The 19,035-nt window shown below is 29.9% G+C and overlaps 2 protein-coding genes across 4 annotated transcripts; both read left to right on the top strand.

Annotated features, from left to right (window-relative positions):
• The first annotated feature begins 7,626 nt into the window (after positions 1–7,626).
• On the top strand, positions 7,627–11,261 carry LOC121228240 (calcium-dependent protein kinase 26). 2 transcript variants are annotated; one of them, XM_041111590.1, is made up of 9 exons: positions 7,627–7,836; positions 8,147–8,961; positions 9,149–9,292; positions 9,378–9,530; positions 9,611–9,726; positions 9,886–10,053; positions 10,147–10,371; positions 10,511–10,659; positions 11,035–11,261. In XM_041111590.1, the coding sequence occupies exons 2-8, from the start codon at positions 8,232–8,234 to the stop codon at positions 10,631–10,633; spliced, it is 1,659 nt and encodes a 552-aa protein (XP_040967524.1). In that variant the 5' UTR covers positions 7,627–7,836; positions 8,147–8,231; the 3' UTR covers positions 10,634–10,659; positions 11,035–11,261. The 2 variants fall into 2 exon arrangements, with proteins under 2 accessions (XP_040967524.1, XP_040967525.1); XM_041111591.1 differs by having other exon boundaries at positions 7,670–7,836; positions 10,988–11,261.
• Positions 11,262–11,983: 722 nt separating this feature from the next.
• On the top strand, positions 11,984–17,016 carry LOC107898903 (CMP-sialic acid transporter 4). 2 transcript variants are annotated; one of them, XM_016824474.2, is made up of 15 exons: positions 11,984–12,178; positions 12,615–12,681; positions 12,788–12,836; positions 12,949–13,060; positions 13,138–13,217; positions 13,314–13,389; positions 13,488–13,588; positions 13,816–13,887; positions 14,192–14,240; positions 14,349–14,390; positions 14,639–14,760; positions 14,987–15,046; positions 15,548–15,596; positions 16,233–16,327; positions 16,525–17,016. In XM_016824474.2, the coding sequence occupies exons 1-15, from the start codon at positions 12,152–12,154 to the stop codon at positions 16,574–16,576; spliced, it is 1,053 nt and encodes a 350-aa protein (XP_016679963.2). In that variant the 5' UTR covers positions 11,984–12,151; the 3' UTR covers positions 16,577–17,016. The 2 variants fall into 2 exon arrangements, with proteins under 2 accessions (XP_016679963.2, XP_040967523.1); XM_041111589.1 differs by having other exon boundaries at positions 12,145–12,178; positions 12,954–13,060.
• The last annotated feature ends 2,019 nt before the right edge of the window (positions 17,017–19,035 follow it).

Below are 19,035 nucleotides of genomic sequence, written 5' to 3'. Positions count from 1 at the left end.
ATTGCTCTTAATCAGGTTTATTCAAAGATAATATATTCTCAAAATGAGATTGTATGATCCAAAGATGAAACATTTTGAAGTCCTCTAGATGAAACTTGAAAATAATTCGAAAATCAATTGAGCCCCTAGTTGAAAAGTGCAATCAATTGGATCTTTAATCTAAAAATTACAATCATTTGGGCTCTCTAAATTGCCACTTCTATTAAGATCCCTAATGAACAATTAAGTGTTGATGTTACGGATGATATGAAAATTTTGATAATATGACAGTTGACATGGAGGGCTTAATTTTTTAAAAATTTTATGAGGATTTAATTGTTTTTTAGGGATTATATAAAAAATTATTAAAATTATTAAGTCCTTTAAAATAATAAAATCAATTTAAGTCCCTAAGGCAACATTTTTCCACGTCAGTTATCACATTATCAAAATTTTCATGTCAACCTCAATATCACTTGCCACATAAGCACTTAACAATCTGTCAAGAGTCTTAACAGAAATGACAACTCAGAGGACCCAAAAAAATTTTTTTGAATAAAGGGTTCAACTAATTGCAATTTTCAAAAAAAACTTGATTTTCGCATTAATTTTTATTACTTAAACCTATTTTTAAAAGTGAAATGTGCTATTTCTTAGCAAAAAAAAAAACACGTAAGTAGTCTTTTCATTGATAATTTAAAATCAAATAAAAAGCTTAAAGGTATCGCCCAGTTGTTGGTGTGTCATTTGGCTTTTAGATTAATCATTGATTATATAGTAAAGGGAAAAAGGATTATGGTGGGGTTAGAGATAAATGAAATATAATTTTAAATAAAAATAAAGTTTATGGTAATTTTTATGAATGTGACCTTTTAAAATTATTTGTATGATTTAATTCAACTAAATTTGAAAATTATGTTTAATAATAATTGTTAAGATGGGTAAAAAAGAAATATTATATGCCGATTGAGTTATCTTGATTAGTATTGATATTATTTTCAGTGCAGAAGGACGTGGGTTCGAGTACGTTGAAGTGCATTATCCTCCTATTTAAAGGTTAGAGAGGAGTTATTGGTAATTTTAGGTATTGTATGAAAAAGAGCAGATATGATAAAAAAAATTTAAGTTAAATTTGAGTCTCAATATTTTAAAATGAGTTGAATTTTACCATCAGAATTTAAAAAAAAATTGAACTCTTGTTTTTTAACGAAAATATTAACTAAAATGTTAAATTTTTAAACATGGTAGCTCGTATGACATTTCACATGTGCTCTTTTTTTTTCTGAATTTATTTTTTAAATTATTTATTGATGCAGCGGCATTTAAGGCAAATATTATCATATAGCATAAAGTACACGTAGACTGCCATGTGAATTGCCACACCATCATTAATAGATCAATATTTTAATAAATATTTATATTAAAAATAATTTAATTTTTTAAAAAATTAACGATGAAATTTAACTTTAAAAATAAATAAGAATTAAAATAAAAAATTGTAAATATTGAAGTTTATCATTATGCCTAAGAAACAAAGAACATTATACGAAAAAGACAAAAAAGTACATAAATATGATATAAATACACAAACGTACTAAAATTTATGTAACACAAATTATGAACATATAAAAAATTATAAAAGTATAAAACTACTTAAATATAATTAGCTGATATAAGAGGAAATATACTCTAATAATTACTTACGCTTAGTTCGAATGGCGGTGTGTTTATTTCTAGTGAAGTTAAAAACAACGATAACAATAAAATTAAATAAAATATTTTACCGCACCATGAAACCTATTTTTGAAATTTTTAGGCCCTAGACGAAATAATAAATTGGAGCCCTTTTTAAAAGAATTATAAAATGTAATACAATAAACGTTAAAAGAATTTTAAGGTCTTAAGAAAAGAAGTATTTATGATAAAAAAATTGAAAAGACAATGCATTTAATTAATTTATTTTAGTTTGAAAATAATTTTTCTCATATTAAAAATTAAAAAAAATATTTTTTTAAATCTCTTCCAACTCTAAGCTTTAAACTGTTGTAATCTCAAGCAACCAAAAAGTGTGCACACCACAGCCACCATTGATCAAAGGAGGCCTTAGACTATTAATTATTATACAAAGAAAAAGAAAACATTATCATAAAGAAAACGTACCAAAAATATAGTTGGGCCTAGGCTAACAAGGAAAGCTCAATTTATAGGAGAAATCCAAAGCCCAATACAAAGGGAGGCTTACATTTTCCCTTTAATTGGTGTAATTTACATGATTTTACACTCACGCTATTCGGTTTTTGTTATTATCAAGTTGAGTTTGAGTTAATTAAATTTAAGTAACTTGTGAAGTTAATCCAAAATTTTTATTTTAATTAATATGAACTTGAATATAGGTTTAAGTATATATAATTCAGTTTAATTATTATGAAAATTGAGCTCATCTTTTATTAAGTAAAAAATAGTGTGAACTGGTACGAATTGATTGAATTGGTTAAAAACGGTTAAATCAATAGTTGATCAAATTTTTTTATTTTATATTATTTTTATTATTTTTTTTGAATCGATGAACTGAAAACTTGACCGATTTAACCACCGATCTGATTCTAAAAACATTAATTTATTGCCACTTGCGATGGGTCCTAGAACAAGTCTATAGTAGTTGAACACTGTAACAATCAATTCATTCAAAGCTAAGGCCTTTCAAGTAAGAGATGGTCTGGATAAAGGTTTCACCGGTATTAAAGTATTTCTTAACCCTTAAAAGCTAAGATTTTTCTTTGAAATACGAGGGGAAAGTGTCAAGACTTTCATAAGTACGTTGGAGGTGATTTAAGCTAATGAAAGAGCTTCACATAGAGAAGGTAATCTCGTATATCAACAAGAAGATTAAATGAATAGATCGTAGGTGTGTAGAATCGAAGTGGAAGCCTATGATATTGACACGTCATAGAAGTTAACTAAAGACAAAAAGAATTAGCCAATCCCATGTTCTTTGAAGGTTATAGAAGTTCACACTAATGACTGACTTAGGATCAGTTTAACATTACTTCTGAAAAGTACTTTTAAATTAAGAAAACATTTTTGAGCAAAAGTTAAAATTTTCTGCTTTTGGTTAAAAAAGTGCTTTTGCAAATAATTTTTTTTGTCTCAAAAGCACTTTTAAAAGCTCAAAAGCATCATGTTTAACAATGCTTTTTATCTCAAAAGTATTTTTTTGGCCTAAAAATACTTCTAAAAAGCAATACTAAACTAGACTGGAGTGTCAGGAGTGCACATTCTCCTCATTAGGTGTCCAGTTAAAGACAAAAGAAATTAACCAATCCCCATGCTTCCTTGGACCTTAGGTTAATTTTTGGGGGCGAAGAAATTTTTTTTAGGGGGTGAGATTAAGTTATGTATTGTTATGAGAATTAAAATGTAATTTTATCATTGTATTAACTTATATCTTTACGGTTTTCAAAAGGACTCATTTGAAATTCTAACATTTTTGGGAGGCCAAACTATAATTTTATCATATATTACCTTAAGGTTTTATGAATTTTGAGGTCTAAAGCTTCAATTTTTCATTTTAAGGTTGCGCCCTGATTAGCTCCCACGAGTATAATATTAGGTATTTCCTCTTCTCATTACCTTTTTCATTTAGTCATTATTCAACTTTATTTCTCCAAATCGTCCTCTATTGTCCTTGGTCCCTCACTAATTTATACATCGTGAGCGATTTGGAATGCCAACTCTCACTCCCTTCACTTTCCTCTCGCAAATCTATCCAAAGTTCATATCAAACTTCAAAACCCAAACACTTCACGATCAATCTAGCTTTATTTCTCTAACACTTAAACATAAATATATATTATTGATTACACAATTGGGAATAAAAATCAAATTACTTATTTAATATTATTAATAAATTTCTTTTCTTTTATGCTAGTGAAGATTTTGAGCCGTTGACTTTTTGAATGGAAATGCTTAGAAACCTGAAAAGAGAAGTTGGAAATTGATGTCAATATATATAGTTTGGGCATGGTTTATAGTGAACGAAACAATGAGTAGAATAAAGAGGATCTATTAGTCAACCACGAGTTGTCATTACAAGGAAACTTCATTTGTAGATTTAGCAAAGATATACGAGTCAACGGTCTAAACCGATAAGATCGATCAAAATCCACGTAACTTTATTAAGGTTAGTGTTTTTTAAAAATAATTTTAGTTATAAGTTTTATTTTAGGGTAAATTACATCTAAAGTCACTAAATTATTAGTAAATTTATGTTTTGGTCATTTAATTTTAAAAAGTTATAAAATAGTAATTGAATTATTCAAACGTTTTCATTTAAATCGCCAGGATATTAAAATCATTATTGTGTGGCCTTTGTACGCTCCATATGCACCAATTAAAAGTTCTTATTCCTCTTCTCTTCTACAGTGAAATCTTTTTTCATGAAAATAACTTTGAACGCTATGAATCTGCGAACTAAAATTCAAACAACTTTCTTATATGGTCTTTGACATTAACTATCAAATTGGCTTAGATCTAAGGTATGTTGTTTTACTCGCCAATGGTATTGATCCACTGTACCAATAGTCAAATCGTTGATTAGAGCTCCCTTGCCAAATTAAAAAAAAAAACCTTAACAACCCAATGATTTAGATAAAAACTTTCTAATAGTTTAGTAACTTAAATGAAAACTTTCAAATAGTTTAATGATCATTTTGTAACATTTTGAATTTGAATAACCAAAACGCAAGCTTACTAATTGTTTAGTGACCTTAAGTTAAATTTACCCTTTTAGTTATAGGTTTTATTTTTTAGGGTAAAGTACAACAATAATCACTTAACTATGCATAACTTTTCGTTTTGGTCACTTGACTTTGAAAAGTAACTATTTGGTAACTAATGTTTTCGAAATTAGTTTTTTTTTTCACCTAACTCTTAAGTAACAATGGCATTTTTCTAATTGGTGCAATTTCAAATTTAGTCCTCAATTTTTATATTTTCTATCAATTTAAACATATTCTATGTAAAAATTATTTGTAAAAAAATCAAAATTCTTTAAAAATTAGAGAATTCTAAAAAATAAATAAAAATTTAAAAATCTATAAAATCTATAAATACATAAAAATAAAAATTAAATACAAATTTTCAAAGCTAAAAAATATGAAAATTTTAAAGTTCAAAAAAATCAAACAAGTTCGAGAACATGAAACAAATAAGTCTAAAATTAATTTTAGATTCTTATTTTTTATTTACATGCAAAATTAGGTAGAAATTATTGACCAAATACATATAGGTACAAACATCCTACGTCGTCGTATTCTCCCATTTTGAGAAACATCAACCCCATCGTATCTCTGTGTTTTTTTTTAATCATAATAACATATATTTTATTATGTAAAGTACAAAAAATATAATAAATATTATTTAAATAATAAATATTATTATTAAATATATAAAAAATTAAATATAAACATGATACAATATACAAGTTAATTTATGAGATATTTTTTTGGAATTTTTAATTATTATGAGATATAAATAAGTATAAATTGTCATATATTTTTATATTTAAAAATGTAAAAAAAAAATCATGTGATAATCTTTTATTCATTTATAAAAGAAAAAACAAAACTTCATTATTATCATAGTTGATATAGTATACATGTATCTGAAACGTGTACGTAGGGGTATTAGACAAAATGTGTCATGCTCTGTCACCATGAGACAGAAGATATTTTGCACGTCCTTTGAAATTGCTTGGTTGCTAAAGATGTTTGGAAGTACTTTACGCAGAAAGATTACCTACCTCAATTTTTCTCAGGAAATCTCTCAGATTGGATTAGGATAAACTTGAGGATTTCAGGATGGATATATTTTGAAAAAATAAAATGGAAAAATAAAATGGCTTGTCATATATGGAAAAATAAATTTTTTTTTGTTTTCCAATATTTATCTTGAAGCTTTTTAAAAATTATTAAGACATTCGTATGTTGAGTGATACAATACAGTATAGCACATGACTGGGATCAAAACAAAGAACGTAAATTTGATTATGGGTGCTCCTTTAAGTAATTATTGAAATGGTAGGATAGCTACATGTTAGTGTTGTTAGGAAATTAGGTTAGGTTTTATTCATCGAAAAAAAGATTTGTTTTTTTTGAAATTTTTTAATATTATAAATATAAATATAAATATAAATATAATATAATTACAAATACAAATCTAAATAATTATAAAGTAAAACCAAACCAATATAAATCACCTGAAAAAAAAGGAAAAAGAAAAGATTAAACCTACAAAATACAAATATTTATTATTTTTATATTCATTAAAAAGATAAAACTTTTGACATATTATAACACGCATAAAATTACTAAATAAGCGTTAATTGAGTCTTAACTCAATTGACATGAGCATTGTTGTCAATGCAAGAGGACGTGAGTTTAAATAAGTTGAAGCGTATTATCCTCTTATTTATAGGTTGAGGAGGACTATAAGTAATCCTATTTTTTTTCTAGAATAATTATTTCTACTATATATTTATTAATGTTTTACAAAATATATTACTAAGATTACTAATTTTCATGAGAAAAAAAAATTCTAATTTCAATTTAAGCCAAAGAAAAATGAGTTTGTTTGTTTTTGGTAAATTATATACATAAATATTTTTTAAAATATGTATTGATAACTTAACAAGTTTTTTATTTAAAAAATAAAAAAAAACCTTTTTAAAAAAAATTAATATTAAGTAAATTGGTCTCTTTCAAAAAACAAAATTAGAGTGATTTAATCTTTGTCAAATTCAAAGGTGAGTAACTAAGAATAATTAATCATAAATGCTAATGTTTTCGTCAATTGTACATATTTTTTCGGTATGGTAATAAATTTAACTCTCAAAGTTTATATATTTTGTCAATTTAGTATTAATTTAATAAATTTAACCTGCAACATCTATACGTCTTGTCAATATTTATGCTAGGGTTGAGTAAGGAAGATTGAAAATTCATCCGAGCTGAGGTATTTGGACGGTTTATAGAATATAAGTTAAAAATTGCGGTTACACGAAACAAAATCGAATTCTATTTTTTATTTAAATATAATTAATTTTAATTTTTATGATATAGAAATAAATATTTTTATTTAAAATAGTGAAAATAATTTAAGAGTTCTTGAAAAATTATTGTTTTTTTAGAAATATTTATGAAAAATACTTTGAAATTTTGTCAAATAATATTTAAAAGTCATAAAATAAAGCTCATTTTTTTCTAAAATAAGTCTGAAAATCTTAAACCAAAAATTAATACGAAAAAATCGAGAATCAAACCAAACTGAACTGAATTACGATAGTCGGTTCATAAAATCCAAAAAATCCGACCAAATCGAACTGATATTACCTCTAATTTACGTAAAATATATAAAAATCGAGAGCTAAATTTATTATTATACTAACCAAAATTATATGGAAAGCATTAATGTTGTGATTAATTATTTTAACTACTTGTTTTCGAAATTGACATGGATTAAATTGTTCCAATTTTTTTAAAGTAAACCAATTTGCTTAATATCAAGATTAGGAGGGATCGAGAAGGTACTTTTACCTAAAAGAAATTCCACAAAAACAAAATATTAATTTATTATACATATTGAATTAATGTCTAAACATAAAAATAAAAAATAAAAATACACATCCAGTCAGTCAGTTGAACCGATGTTTCTCAAAACAGCAACCCAAAAATAAGCAAACAAGAAAAACGGAATCAAAATTCAAACATTAAAAACAATCCATCACCCCCCCCATAGCCATTTCCTTCTTCGTCTCTCCTTCTGTCATCTCTTTTTCTCTTTTTCTTTTACTCCAAACTGGTAATTCTTCCTATCTCTGGATTCTTCTTCTTTTTTTTTTTTAGTTTTGATTCTTGTGTTGTGTTTTTACATGTTTCTAGCTTGATTTTCTCTTTCATATTTTCTTTTTCTGGATTTCTGTTCTTACTTTTCCTTTTTGATTGATGTTATGTTAGAAAGATGGTAACTTTGCATGTTTGAAGCTCTGATCCGATGTGGGATTGTTTCAATGTTTAGATTTAAAGCTCATTTTTTTATGATGGTAATGAAGTTCCCAATGATGGGTTCGTCCCAAATTTTCTTATTTTCTATTCCATTTTTATTGTTGCAGTGTGGGATTTTGATGATTATTTATATATATATATATGCTTGGATGAGGAAAACAGTGTTGTTGTGGGGGAAACTTTGATTGTTTGATGGGCAATACATGCCGTGGACCTTCCAAGGGGAATCTTTGTAAGGGTTACAACACTTCTTCACATTGTTCTAGTTCTAATAACAATAATAATAATCCCCCTTCTAAGCCATTAATTCCCCGAGAATCCGGCAAAGAAACCGGCGAAAACGATAATCATTCGGCTTCTATTAGGGCCAGCGAACAAGAAAGCATCATGAAACTTGGGAATGATAACCAGACCTATTTTGTTATGGGTCATAAGACTCCCAACATTCGTGACCTTTACACTTTAGGTCCTAAGTTAGGACAAGGACAGTTTGGGACTACGTATTTGTGTACCGAGCTTTCCACGGGTATCGAGTACGCTTGCAAGTCGATATCGAAGACGAAGTTGGTTGCCAAAGAGGATGTGGATGATGTTAGGAGGGAGATTCAGATAATGTATCATTTAGCCGGTCATAAGAATATTGTGACGATTAAAGGCACGTACGAGGATTCTTTGTATGTGCATATTGTGATGGAGCTTTGCTCTGGAGGGGAGTTGTTTGACCGGATTATCCAGAGGGGGCATTACACCGAGAGGAAGGCAGCTGAATTGACTAGGATCATTGTTGGGGTCGTCGAGGCTTGTCATTCCCTCGGGGTTATGCATAGAGATTTAAAGCCGGAGAATTTCTTGTTAGTTAACAAGGACGATGATTTCTCTCTCAAGGCGATTGATTTCGGACTCTCTGTATTCTTTAAACCAGGTACGAAATGAAATATTCTAAGTTTTGCAATCTTATATTTCTACTGAAAGCATTCGAGTACGACATTATGCGGTATATTCTATATTGTGAACGCCTGTTAAACACAATGTGTTGATTAACATGGAGTAATTAAGCCCCTTTAGCTAGAATCGAGTTGGTTGACATAATGTGTTGTTTGCTACTTTAGGACAAGTTTTTACTGATGTGGTCGGAAGCCCATATTATGTCGCCCCTGAAGTACTCCAAAAACATTATGGACCAGAAGCTGACGTATGGACTGCAGGAGTTATACTCTATATATTGCTAAGTGGTGTTCCACCATTTTGGGGCGGTATTTATGATGTTTTGTGGTATTGTATTATTACGAGTTTTCAAGGAACTCTATACTCATAAGTTTTTTTTCGTATGTTCTTCAGAAACACAGCAAGGAATATTCGATGCTGTGTTGAAAGGGTTTATTGACTTCGATTCAGAACCATGGCCCCTAATATCTGATAGCGCAAAGGACCTAATCCGGAAGATGTTATGCTCTCGACCTTCAGAGCGGCTCACTGCTCACAAAGTATTATGTACGTAGCATCATTTCATACTTAATAAATAAATAAAGGATCAAAATGTGATATCTTTTGCCTCCTTTTTATTTGATTAGGTCATCCTTGGATTTGTGAAAATGGGGTTGCCCCCGATAAGGTGCTTGATCCAGCTATACTTTCTCGTCTTAAACAATTCTCGGCAATGAATAAACTAAAGAAGCTGGCTTTACGGGTAAGATTCTCAAGGCTGCATCTGTGTACAATGGCGTTTTCTTTATATTTCTGGCTCATCTTTGTACTTAATATCATAAGAGTTTAGTTTCAAGCACATTGAGCTTCATATTCGATTTAAACATGCTCCGGTTTAGGGTTAATGTATCTGTGCAATCAGGTAATAGCTGAAAGTCTATCAGAGGAGGAGATTGCTGGTTTGAGAGAAATGTTTAAATCAATGGATACTGATAACAGTGGTGCAATCACATTCGATGAACTCAAAGCTGGTTTGCGAAGATATGGTTCAACCTTGAAAGATGCAGAGATAAGGGCCCTTATGGATGCCGTAAGTTTGTTATGAAGCAGATATCTAAATATTAGCTTCATGTTCTTTTGCCATAAGTTATTAAAAATCTGAACTTATTTTATTTGTTCTCAGGCTGATATCGACAATAGTGGGACCATTGATTACGGAGAATTTATAGCTGCAACAGTTCACCTTAATAAACTAGAGCACGAGGAACATCTCGTTGCTGCATTCCAATACTTTGACAAGGATAGAAGTGGCTATATTACGGTTGATGAGCTTCAACAAGCTTGGGCTGAGTATAACTTGACAGATGTTTTGTTCGAGGATATTATTAGAGAAGTTGATCAAGATAATGTATGTCATTTCGCCAGCATGACTGGATTGGCATAGCTAATTTAGTCATTGATCTTTGTTTACATTAGTCTAAAAGGTGGTGTTTGTGCAAATTTTGTTGACAAAGTGTCAAATTTTACGACTTTCTGCCTTATTTCAGGACGGAAGAATTGATTATGGTGAATTCGTTGACATGATGAAAAAAGGCAATGGATGGATTGGTAGACGAACCATGCGAAACAGTCTGAATATTAGCATGAGAAATTCACACGATTCTCAATAATTTCCAGCCGCGCACATCATGTACAGGTATCTTTGAACTGTCTCGTTATATCCTCTTTCTGGTTTCCAGAAGCATCTTTTTCTTTTTTTCTGTTTCCGGATAGTTGAAGCTCAAGTAAAAGAAACAGCTTGTGGTTTAATCTATTTAGGATATAAATCGGAGTAATACAAAAATAGAGAAGTGATAACTTGTATAGAATGATAATGAGCCAATTCGTTATTTTCGTGTTAGTGTTGCATTATATAGCTGTGCATTTAGATACCATCACACTGGCAACTATAAATCCGTAGGGTTGTCAAATTTTTTCCCGGTCCTCGTATTTGGTAGCTGGAGTTGTTAACCATTTGCTAACAGGTAAAACCCAATCCAGAAAACTGAAGGTTTTGCTTGGTGTTTGGCAGATTGTACAGCAAAGCTAAGAAGAAGATGGTTGGTGGTAAAGCTTTGAAGCAAACTAGGCTATGGTGTTGAGGGACTTTTTTTCTGACCCACAAGAAATTGATGGTTATTCAAAGTTCTGTGTTGAACATTTTTTCTGAAATGCTATTGGTTTAATATAAAGTATGACCAATCGTAGACTTTGTAAATTATACTTCCAAGTTATTATTAGCAATCTCTTTGATTAAAATTTTTGAATTATATTTATAAATTTAATTTATTTTTAATATATTCATAATTTATATCTATTAAAAATTTATGTAAAAACCAAGTGAAATTTTGATTAAGAAAATCATGAAATTTTTTACTATGCATGGATTTTTACCCATTTTATATATAAAAAAAAGTATGATTTTCGAATAACTCATTAAACTAATTTAATAAAAGGTTTTAAATATAGTATAGATAATTTCACCGATACACTCGATTAATGTCGAAGTAGTTTAGTTAAATCAATTAAAACTAAGATCAGTTGACCTAACTATTGTTAAAGCTCGGTTGGCTATGTGTTAGAAATCGGTTCAATCGACCAAATAAATCAATTATACAACTTTAATTTTTTTAAAGCATTATTCACCTTTAATTATTATATGAGATTTTATACACAAAATATCAAATATTTCTCTAAAATAATTTTTTAAAAAGGAGCTGCCAAACAATAGCCTCAAATAGCTTTGATTTTTCACAACTGCCCCTTAATCCAGCTTTATTTTCCAAAGTATTCAATTGCACCTTGATTTGATTTTAGGTAGCCTTTGTATGGGCGGTATATTTATCCCTGGGAAGGTTAAAAACAACGATAATGATAAAATTAATTACTATAATTGTAAGGTAAAAAATTTTACGGCATCACAACCATTGTTCATCCAGAAGCACCCTTAAATAATGGGCTGAATCTCATCATTGGCCTTTAGATTACAAATCTCAAAAGCCCAATCAAAAAAGCCCATGAACTGAGCTCAAAGTACGGTTCCAATCTGGCCATTGTTCTTTTCCTTAGTTTCCCTTCACCCAAAAACAAAACTGTTCTTAGCAAAAAAAAAAAAAAAACAGTGAGATCTGCTGCGAGCTGATTCGAAAATGGAGTATCGCAAAATCAAAGATGAGGTATTATTATTATTTCTTTATATTCTTTTTCTCATCAATCGTACCTCGCAACGTTCTTCATTATCATATCTGGATGCCAAATTGAATCCGTCGTCACTGATATGTTTAGGTTGATTTTGGCTACAATTCTAGTTTGTTTTATTTAACGGCATTATACTTTATTTTTTCCTTTAGTTTATTATGTGAATCTAGTGGCTGTTTTTCTCCTTGAATTCCTCAAAATTTTGATGTGATTGTTTTGTTTTGTTTACTGGATTGAAGAAGTGTTAATTTAAAGTGTTTCCGATTATAGTAAATTTAGTTTTGCGATCTCGTTAATTTTTAATCTCGTAAAAATAAATAAATTTTGTTTACGTGCTGATTTGTGGAATTTGTTCAAGATTAAGAGGCTTAATCCGATCTTTTATTATGGTTTTGAATGAATTTTGACTCGTAGGATAATGATGGAGGAACACTAAGTAATGACATTGAGAATCTACGAGGCATAGGGTTTTCGGGGGTTGGTATGTTTTGGTTAAAGTGCAATTCGATTGCTGTGCAATTTCAATTTTACGAATTTTATCCTGACTTTGTTTTTTCGTTTCTGTTATGATTTCCACTGATATGCAGCTTCTGTAAGTAATGTTCCTCCAAGGGAACAGGCCAAGTGGAAACGCAAGTAAGATCTGCTTATATGATCTGTTTTGTTTTTACTAATATTAGCTTCAAACAAGAAAAAACAAATAAACAGAAAATATAATTTCTGATGGTTTCCTTTTTCTCTTGAGTAGGACAGTTGTTACAGTTGCATTGACTTTTCTTACAAGTTCACAAGCAATACTTATTGTCTGGTCGAAGAGAGCTGGGAAGTACGAGTATAGTGTTACCACAGCCAACTTTTTGGTGAGTGGAATGGTCATCTTGTGTTTCCACTTGACATGATGCTCATGGGATTGACCAACTTTTATTTTGGGAAACAGGTGGAGACTTTGAAATGTGCTTTGTCACTTGCAGCCTTGGCAAGAATATGGAAAAGTGAAGGTGTTACAGAAGATAACAGGTAAGTTTACTTGAGATTGCTTAAATCTATTTTTTTTATTAATATGGACTATGGAGATGATTGACATATTTTTTTCCTTCATTTTCATTGAACCAGGTTGAGTACAACCCTTGATGAAGTTATTGTTTATCCCATTCCTGCTTTACTTTATCTTGTCAAGAATTTGCTGCAGGTGAATTTATTTTATTGTTTGTTTTTCTTGTAAGTAATGTTACGAAGTTCTTATTTTCCACATTGTAATTGTATGTGCTTTTCAATTTTATGTTGCAGTATTATATCTTTGCCTATGTTGATGCACCGGGTTATCAGATACTAAAGAACCTGAATATTATCAGTACTGGTGTTTTGTATAGTATCATCCTTAAGAAAAAGTAAGCTTCTTAAAACCATGCATGTTGATGTTTTTCATAGAAAAGAGTTGATGGATAACATCTGCTGATTGTTCAGTATAGCTTAGCATGGCAATGGAACTTCTCAGTAATGATAAGTTCTATGAAATAAACCTTAATATACATTCAAGTGGAAAATATGCTTAACTAAACATATATTCTGAACATTTTGGATTCCATTCATTTTGCTCTTATTTACTTTGATTCAGGTTAAGTGATATTCAATGGGCAGCTTTTATTCTTCTATGTGCTGGCTGCACCACAGCACAACTGAATTCTCGGTAAGAATCATAAAACCTTTCTAATTGTTCCCTTGATTGGATGGATCCACAGTTTGTTTCTGAGCACATGCTTGTTTGATGGAAACTTATTGACCTTGGAGATTGTCTTGCTGCTGTTTTCTGATGGTTTACGTGGACGATGAATGCCTAAAATTGTTTTCTAATGATTGAACCATTTGTACTTGTATACTTTATATGGTTATGAGTAGACTATTTGAAATGGGGACATGCTGTTCTCAATTTGAAATATTTATAAGATTTATCACTTGGCCGTGCCTTATTCAATTTGCATTATACTTTGCAGTTCTGATCATGTACTTCAAACATCTCTGCCAGGTTGGATAATGGCAATTGTAAGTTGCCAAAATATATGTCTTTTAGTCCAATAAAGGAGAAAAGTGAAATTGATTTATTGCTTCAGAATCAAAATTGTTAATCATTTATCTTTATTTGTTTTGCAGGTGATGGCCCTTTTGAGTGGATTTGCTGGAGTGTACACCGAGGTAAGCTTTTTTAGATACTTGTTCCATTTCTTTTTTTCTAAGCTGAAAATTGTTTTTGGATGATAGTTAAGGTGTTTTGCCAATGTTGACCGTTCTGGTTCTGGTTGAATTAATTGATTTATAATTCTTCTCTATCAATGAAAAAGTCTTAATTCAGTTAAAAACATACAGAGTTTCTGCTGAGTTCAACTAGCAAAATTCTTGACTGTGACATAGAATTCATGTTGGTTATTTACTTCTGCTGGCAGGCTATAATTAAGAAGCGCCCATCAAGGAATATAAATGTGCAGAATTTCTGGTTGTATATTTCCGGAATGGCCTTCAATGCTATAGCAATACTGATACAAGATTTTGATGCTGTCATGAACAAGTAATCTGAGCCTTTAAATTTGTTACTGGCTCTTATCTTAGAAACATTATTATTTACTCTGCATGTCATCGTGCATGTGCATGTATGCGACTCATTACTTGTAGATGCATATGATATATGTCTTACAAAATGAACAATCATCTTAAAATAGGCTTCTGTTTTAATAACTTCATAGTTCCGTGGTCGTTCTTTCTGTTATATTTTGAAATTTGTTTTGTTTGCTCAGGGGCTTCTTCCATGGATACTCGATAATTACCACTCTCATGATCCTTAATCATGCACTAAGGTATTACATTCTCCTTTCTGGCTCAAGGAAGCGTGCTAGCAGCTAGTTTCTGACTCCATTTCCAGTTTTGCTGTTGACATTGTATCTAGGAAGATATTGCAATCTTTTCAGATCGATATATGGAATTAAAGTTTGTTTGTTATTGGAGAACACTGTGAACCTCAAGAAAATGTTCATATTGCAATTTTATAATTATCAGAACTCGGAATAACATATTTAATAGGCAATGAGCTACACTACTAGCAATCAAGGGGTGACTAACTCTTCTCTTCTGATCTGCCCCTTCAATACTTCAAGAAATGGAAGTTCTGATGTTCAACAAATTAACTATAGCTAGATCTAAGAAGAATCTCTGGTTTCTGCCAAAGTATATCTTCATTTTGCAATGAGAGCTTAGATTTGTATGATCATTGTCCTTTTCCTAGTGAAGTACTATTTTAAAGACCTTTTAATTTCCATATTTTGCTTTCTGAAATATGCTTATATTTGTTTCATTTGCAGTGGAATTGCTGTATCAATGGTAATGAAATATGCAGACAATATTGTGAAGGTAAGATATGACCCAAAATTTCATGTTAGTCAATCATTGATTTGTCTGCATTTACATCGATCTCTCTGATTTTTTAAGAAACTTGTTAGGCATGTCATGGTTATCAGTAATGATCATGCATTTGCATGGCATAATGAAGGAAGTTGCTTGTCTTTCTTAAGTTGACTGGGTTTCTTGTTTATTCCTCTGCTTCCACTATATGTAATATCCAGTTTTCTTGCTGCTGAAACCTGTAAGTAAGGTGCTTTATTTTAATGAGCAAGAATGTCATCTTCTGTCTTTTGATTATACTATTTACAACATTGCTGCAACCCAAGCTAAGTGGTATGCAGTTTAATAATATGTTAAGAATCTTTAGCTGCATACTAGAAGCCTCCTCGAAAGAAATTGAAGCTAAGGAATGACTTTGTGGCTTCCTAATGTTATACTCCAAGTGTCCAGTGAATTATTTAACCACACTTGAAACTAAAATTATTTCGATGGATCAAACCTTATGCAAATTAACTTTTTAACATAAAGTAAACATCAGCCTATTCAGAGAAGTGATAAAAGGGATCAAATGGTACATTCATAGCATATTAGTAACCATTTTGAATCCTTCAGTTGAAGTTCCATTGTCTATTCAATGTGGTGCAGGTCTATTCTACTTCAGTGGCAATGCTTCTCACTGCCGTTGTTTCAGTGTTTCTGTTCGGCTTCAATCTTACCCTTGCTTTCTTCCTTGGTGCTACGTAAGTTATCTCTGGCCACATTTTAATATCCATACAATAGATAGTCTCTCTTGTATTGAAGCTTCAAATCTGGCATCTAGCATAATTCAGAGCATGACCGTCTGGTAATTGGTCCTGCACATACATATAGGGAGTTTCGTCTGGATCAAAACATGTGGCAATTATGTATAATTTCTGTATTTCTCTTGTTATTGCAGTGTTGTATCGGTATCGGTATACTTGCACTCCGCCGGGAAGCTGCAAAGATAGTGACTTCCTGCTCTATGTTGGCCCGACATTGTAAAGTCTTGTGCACTGAGGTTATTTCATTTCATTTCATATTTGTTCCCACTTCTTCAATCACTATGCTACTTGGACTCGAGTGTGAATGCTGGATATAGATATGTGCCTAACATGGGTCGGGTACAGTTACTTCAAGCTAGAATCCGAGCAACATAGTTATATTATTACGTTATAATCTCATAGCCAAAGTGGAAATAGTCATAGATAAGTTTTGTTGGTTCATTTAGTTCAACATTGTTAAAGGTGGTAAGTACCCAGATTTTCTATTCATTGTTTAACCTTTATTTATTTTACAGCAGTTACATAGTTGACGGGTTTAAGCTGGTGTTTAGAACTTTTATAATTATTTGTAAAATTACTGATTTTAGTCATTTATATTAATATAAATTATTAACATATTAAAGATATTTTTAAATGATTATGATTTGATGGTATTGAGAACATCATTTAAATCTTTTTTAAGTTGATATATGTACTTTAATTCATTTAAGATTCGTTTATATTTATAAATAATCTGAACATATTTTGTCTGATTATGTTATTTTATTTTTAAAAATATTGTTTTTATTTATTTATAATAATTATATATTTATTAAGTTCTTAAACATAAACAGCCGACGAAATAACCCGTAAATAATTTAACTTATGTGTTAATGTTTATATGAATTATTATATATTTAAATTTATATAAAATAAATTACATATTATAAAAAAATAATACTAATTTATTGTATATTAGAATGGTTTTTGTTAAAGCAATGAGGTGAGTATTTAATTAGATTTGATCATTAAGTCGGGAGTATTTGGGTAAAAATATAATATTTATTTTTTAAATGGGTCGGGTGTCGAGTAAGGATTTTTGGCTTGCTTGTTAAGTTGTAACTATTTTATTGTTGTATAAATTTTTTTAATGTATTTTTACTTTGTTGGAAAATATTTATTTTAATATTTTTAGTGTATTTAATTTAATTTATTTTTTAAATTTATAATATAAAAAAATTTTATACGATCAGATCGGATCAGACTCGAGTTTTGTTTTTTTTTTATCACAATTAGACTCAGACAAAATTTTAAATTTATTTTTTAAGTCAAACCTAAACTAAAAAATGAGTTTACAATTTCACATCGATTCGACATATGATCAGGTAAAGACAATCAGCCATATCCTCCACAATTGTCTTATTTTTTATACTCTTAAACTTTGTGGCATTGATAATAATATATTCTTTTAAATGCTGACAAGACTGTTCAATATTATGAATCTAGTCAACGACAATACAATTAAAGCCTCTGAATAGGGTCTAAGCTAGAAACTTATGTTAAAAAATTAAAAATAAATTATAAATTTTTGGTGTGAAAGTGTAAATTCACTTTATGTAATTTTACAAAATCTATACTAAATGAATTGCCCTAACCGGCCTATTAAGTTAGCTCAAGTAATACTACATTTACCCACTTGACCTATGAATTTTAGACGTCATGGATTCTAATCTCTTACACAACGTTTTTTAACGGTCATGATTTCTTTTATTCAGGTATTCAAAGTTGAAACCAAAACCTTGAGATATTTTACTTACAGCTCTCAACGAAAAACATTAGTTTGTGTTATATTTTATCTCTTTTTAATAAGAGAATGGTAAATTAAATTTTTTTTCTTAATTTTCAATTTTTTTTATTGAAAAATAATAACTTTCTTTATATATATTTATAGGGAAATAATCAGCTGCTTATACGAAACTGAAATATCAATTGAAAAGCCATCATTTTGTCTAATTCTATTGAAATATATACAAACTTTTGAAATGGCACATGTATATGCAATAATTGCTTCTTTGCCCCACTTTTCTGACTAAGGGTGGGTTTGGATGAGCGATTGAGTGCGGTGTGGTGCGTTTAGCTTACTTTTTGTCTCACGCTACAGTATCGCTACAGTATCTAATCTCACCGCCACCGCTGTTTTTACACTAACCGCAGGTAAACGCACCGCCCATCCAAACTCACCCTAAATGTATTTCCTATATTAGATTGGTTTTAGGTTTGGGAAAAAAAGTACTCTTTTTTTTTGCTAGGAAAGATTGTTTTTTGGGTCGGTTTTGAACCTTATTGACTTTAAAGTATTTATATTCGATTTTAGTCGTAAATTTTTATTTTTTATTCCAGAGAAAGTTGATAGAACTTAGGGGAAAACAAAAAGAGCATATACATCATCATAACAATAACTACTTTTATACTCAACACGTAAAAACAAATTCATAGAAAAACAGAATTTTACATTAAATTAATATGATAAAAAGAATAATGTATTCTTGGAAGAAACTTAAACCCTAATGAGTATACTTAGAACAAAAGTCTGTCAATAAAGATCCAATCGTAAAGACTTAGTTTTCTACCCCCTCCATTGTTCATTTTCTCCACCTTCACTTGAA

Source organism: Gossypium hirsutum, chromosome A04, assembly GCF_007990345.1.
Source record: "Gossypium hirsutum isolate 1008001.06 chromosome A04, Gossypium_hirsutum_v2.1, whole genome shotgun sequence".
Taxonomy (NCBI): Eukaryota; Viridiplantae; Streptophyta; class Magnoliopsida; order Malvales; family Malvaceae; genus Gossypium; species Gossypium hirsutum.
This window is presented reverse-complemented; position numbering and strand designations above follow the sequence as displayed.